The sequence below is a fragment of the Terrapene carolina genome, unplaced genomic scaffold, assembly GCF_002925995.2.
Source record: "Terrapene carolina triunguis isolate 2854851 unplaced genomic scaffold, T_m_triunguis-2.0 Scaffold55, whole genome shotgun sequence".
In the NCBI taxonomy this organism is placed as follows: domain Eukaryota; kingdom Metazoa; phylum Chordata; order Testudines; family Emydidae; genus Terrapene; species Terrapene triunguis.
The window spans coordinates 2377000-2382161 of NW_020664406.1; the positions used below are offsets into that span (position 1 = coordinate 2377000).

At 42.3% G+C, this 5162-nt stretch overlaps 1 protein-coding gene across 1 annotated transcript in view; it reads left to right on the forward strand.

Moving 5' to 3' along the window:
* Nucleotides 1-4955, forward strand: part of LOC112118941 (phenylalanine--tRNA ligase, mitochondrial) — a 377335-nt gene extending 372380 nt beyond the window's left edge. The window contains exon 8 of the mRNA XM_026658826.1: nucleotides 2374-4955. Within this exon, the coding sequence (XP_026514611.1) occupies nucleotides 2374-2512 (139 nt within the window). The 3' untranslated portion in view covers nucleotides 2513-4955. The remainder of the gene's footprint in view (nucleotides 1-2373) is intronic.
* Nucleotides 4956-5162: the final 207 nt, after the last annotated feature.

The window sequence follows — 5162 nt, forward strand, 5'->3', positions numbered from 1 at the left end:
CGGACGTATGGTAACCCTATAGTTACTTCTTTGTTTGAATCGTTGTTTGATCTTAATGTTTTTTAAATCAACCACACTAACTGTGATTCCTCTACAATTCAGCCCCTCTCCTATTTCTCCCACCCTAATTCCCACCTTCAGTTCTAGCTAACAAAGCACCATGCCTGAGCTGCTCTGCACGGCCACTATCGTCTCCTCATTTCAATTCCTCCTGAAGACGCACTTCTTCTGTAACACCCACAAAAAGCTCGTTACGTCATTTACTGACCTATTTCATGTCTCTGTGTCATGAAAGAACTGCTCATCTGCATTGGGAGAGGAGCTTGAGTGGTGAGAGGGGAAAGCATAAGGACATGGGATCCAAAATAAGGTGGGTTTTTTTAAACCCGAGGCTTAACTACGACCAGTTATGCTTCTAAACACTTGCCCTTTTCCACACTAAGGGCAAAGTTGTAATCACATCATATTAGCTAAAACATGGTTACACGTTTTCTAATGCGATACATTTTCCAGGCCTCAGGATCAGGGCCAGAATTACATCATTTTTAAAGAGCCTTTCAGCCAAGGGTCTCAAAAACACGTTGCATACAGTTATTATTGAAGCTGCAAAATGTGAGATTGCAGAAACCCCCATCTACTTCCCCTGCTGGACAGAGACCTCTCCTGACCCTGTCCCTTCAGTGCATCCCTGTCAGGTCCTCACACCCCTCTCCCGATAACCTCGGACACTCTCCACAGTTTGAAAACCTCTGTCATACAGTATATTTCTGATTTCTGTCTTAGCCCCTCCCCCCCCTTCCCCTCTTTTTCCTTCTCCTCTTCACAACTGTCAGAACTTCTGAAACTGGGGGAAGCTCAAGTGCCTTCCTCTTCTACTTTCTGATATCTTTGAGCTTAATTTAAGCTGTTAAGTGATATGTATAATAATACTGTCAGTTCCATTGTTGCAATTCCTTTCCAACAGTGTAATCGTAAACTGCTGTTTGGTCTCTCTGGATTGCTGGTGACATGCCCAACTACCAAGCACACGTGGTATACTGCTGTGGAAGTATGTTGTGTGCTACATGATCTCAGGACAATATGCGCTACTGATGCTTACTAAGGTGTAGGTAGCTACATAAATGAAAGGAGATGTCATTCTCTTTTCTGTGTACTGCACCTTCAAATACAAAGGAATCTTCACAAAAGCAGCTGTGAAGCAGTTGCCATTTTATTTTTCATTTGAGATACAGAATGTAAGGGTTCACTAGGCACATTTCTTTCTCTGTCCCACTATCTCATGTGGAGACTTTACATTTGTTCTTTCTTTGTTTTCTGTGATCTGAAATAAAAATAATAATCTGGACTGAAAAATACATGTTTTGCTCTTTGTGTTTGGAAAAACACTAGCATCCCTTCTAGTTGGAGCTGCTAGTGGTTGCTACAACTGAGCTGAATCAACATGGAGTAGAGATTTGTGAAACATCTCACCCTGACTAACGGTGTTACTTGCTAGCACTGTAAGATTGCCAGTTGTTCTCCTGCTTCTGAAACTGCAAGACACATTAGACTGAGATATAGTGAGTGAAACCCCTTGTTTTCCTAGGTGTCGGTGTTAATCCTTATACTGTCGTGTTCTTTTGTCTTCACTTTCCATTGGAATGTCAGCACAGTGAGATACACAGGGCCTGTGTCAAGCTGACACATATTTTATTCAGCAGTCAAGTACATAAGGACAATAAGAATGGCCATACTGGGTCAGACCAAATGTCCATCTAGCCCAGTATCCTGTCTTCCAACAGTGGCCAATGCCAGATGTCCCAGAGGGAATAAACAGAACAGGTAATCATGGGGACACCATTCCTGCTCATCCTGGCTAATAGCCATTGATGGACCTATCCTCAATGAATTTATCTAGTTTTTTTTTTTTAACCCTGTTATAGTCTTGGCCTTCACAACATCCTCTGGCAAGGAGTTCCATAAGTTGACTGTGAGTTGTGTGAAGAAATACTTCCTTTTGTTTGTTTTAAACCTGCTGCCTATTAATTGCATTTGGTGACCCCTAGTTCTTGTGTTACAAGAAGGAGTAAATAACACTTCCTTAGTTTCTCCAGAACACTTTTTCAACATGGCGGAATGGCAGTAGGTGAAAAGTGAGGTGACGATTCATCAGAGAAACAAGTGAGATTATGAAATGGATTTTACTTAAATCCTCTGTGTAGATTTAAATTACATTCAGTCCTGGCTGTCTGGATTGTGTATTTTAGCATTACATTGATAATTTAAACAATAAAAATAAAATAAAATGGCAAGACAAAAACACTGGGATGGGGAAGTGGTGTGTGTGTGTGTGTGTATGAATGTGTATTAGCTCTCTTTTTGTTTATTTTCCAGGACAAAGAAGGTCAGCCATTGCTATCGTATCACTTACCGGCACTTGGAGAGGACTCTGACTCAGCTCGAGGTGCACCGCCTTCATCGAGCCATAGAGGAATCGGCGGTACAAGAACTGGGAGTGGAGGGTAGATTCTAAAATCCCTGCGTTGACTGTCACAATCACTGTGGATGGTTTTTTTGTAAAGAAAGAAAGGGATTTTGTGGCGAAGCGTAGAGTTTGGAAGCCTTTTGATAAATGGGCAGTGGTAGAACTTTCAGATCATAAAGATTACCATTGAGAAATTGTTGACAAAGCATTTGTCCTTTATTTTAAGAAAGGGAAGGGGGAGCAGTAATGTAAGATTTCCCTCCTATTACATTAAGAAATACTCTGCCTGGTGGTTTTCTGTGTTGTTAATTGGTCCCTGGGTTCCATTATAGTGTAAACACTTGGCATTATTTCTGTGTTGACAGAGTTTTCCGTCCACGTCATGAGTGAAGCAAAACAGAGGCACATTTTAGCGCTAAATAGAAAAACTGTTCACTCTTTCTTTTCTCCCCCTTCTTATAAAAAGGGCACATTCTGCGTCAAGAAAAACTTTCATGAAATATACCTGCAAAGTTTGGATCTCGACCCAAGTTGATTGCTCTTGGATTTTGGTTTGGCCTATTCTAAAGGAAGGGATAGATGTGGAGTGTGACTCTGGGTGCAAATCAGAACTTTCCCAGAGTGCTGGGTGTTTGGATGTGGCCTCTGGTGTGGGCCCAGCTGTACTCAGACCAAGCCAAAGAGAGCATCTCCTCTTGACACTTCTAGCTGCATGTGTTTCACATGCAAAGTGTCTGCTTCAAATCAGTGTTCCTAGCATGTGTACTATGGCAAAAATTTCCATCGCCCGCATCATCAGCCGAAGATTGATATCGCTTGGAGGTGGAAGAGGGAAGTACTCGTTATTACAAGGCCCTGAAAAGCAGAAATATGCAGGTACTTGAACTCCCATAATGTTGTGCTTCCTAATAGAAGTCATCTACTGAAAGACATGACCTTGGAGGGAGAAAGCGGGTCTTTGATGGAACCCCTTTCTAGTTCAGTCACTTTATTGGATGCTTACTTCTTTCATGACAGGTTATAATAAGCAAATTTTGGCAGTGGAATGACACTGGAGGCTTGTGGAAATTTTCAAATGGTCTGATAAATACTTGATGAAGCACTCAGATACAGAGACGGTAGTGCGAGCGCTTGTTCTTGCCTGTAAAGATATTTAATATGGTCTTTCAGGTAACTTACAAATTTGTTGGCTCTGCAAGGAACGTTGCTTTCTCCAGGGAAGGGGGCAGTAAAAGCCATACACTAAGAACCATCCAGCATTGCTTTATACCCCACCACGAGACTAATGTGCAGTAAACATGTACTCAACCAGAAGAAGCCAGCAACTAGCACAGATGGGACATGAACGGAGAGCTCATTGTAGTTTCATTATTCAACAGACTTCACTGTATAAACAAGTTTTGATCTAAATCATTGTTGCACTATCTAAATAACTTGATTATAAAGACAGTATGCTAGATTTTTTTCTACAAGGCAGAGTAGGAGCCATTTACACACCAGAAGAACCTACTTGGTGATCTTTAAACAAAAATCTTTTTAAAGAGCAGGTGTCCTTAATTGTCTTCCATTTCATTTGATTCCCTCCTATATTTAATCTCTGCCCCTTTTAGAATTCTCATTAGGGACTACTACAGTGAAAGGGCTTTTTCAAAAATTGCACCCGAGCGGTGATTATTCCTTGGCACAGCCAAGTTCAGGCAATGCTGCCACTTGGGGACCCCAAATCTTACATGATGAAAGGGTGGTGTGATGTTCAGCGATCATGTTGCACGAGGAGGAGAGTACAAGCTGCTTCCTGCTGTGTGAGAGCACTGAGGTAGTACCTAGAGACTTTTGGAGAAAGATGACATCTCCTTTCTTATTATGACCCTGGCTGGAGCACATTGCAAGATTCTCTCTACCATTCAATAGGGAAACCTCCATCTACTGCTTTCCAAACCCCTTTACTCTGCCTCCTCCCTCCCCTTCCCCCCCCCACACACAATTTCTTAGGGCAAGATTGGTTTTCCCATGGGATTGATCCATCAATATGTGTGGCATAGAAGTTTAAGAAAGGTAGTGGGGAGAAAATTGGACAGTGAACCTTGGGTCTCACGCCAGAGACGTGAATTGACTGGCTTAACAAAGGGTACCCAAATGTTATTGAATCAGCCTGCTCCTTAGCCATTAACATATATGGTACTTGGCATGATCCAGATTGCAAACTGTCTGTACTTAGCAGCAGGGGAGTGGGGGGAAGAGAGAGTCCTTAGAGCATCTAACCTCTTGGTGGAAAAAGGGTGGGAAGATAGGTGTGGTCTTGAAAATGCTTTTACAGAGTGCCACAGCCAGTAACAAGCAGTTTTCACTTCACTATTGGTCTGGTTTCTTCATTTAAAAAATGTCTGATACCACTGTCTTGAATTTTGTTCCTTAATAAAAGAGTATCTTGTAAAAGCTGCAGTGTTTTGGACACTTACTGTAAAATACTGCAGTAATATTTCATGAGGGACGAGAGAAACTCAGAGAACCTTCCAATGGGAAGACAAAGTTCTTAATGCTAAGTGTGACGGGTTGGATCACAGAAACCCCCTTGGGAGCTGCCACCTAATGTACCAAGACTACTTCTATTCTTGTTTTCCCTGCCAGCTCAGGACTCCAGCACCCTGTCTTGCTGAGCCAGACACTCCCGTCTGCTCCAACACAGACTCAGGGTCTG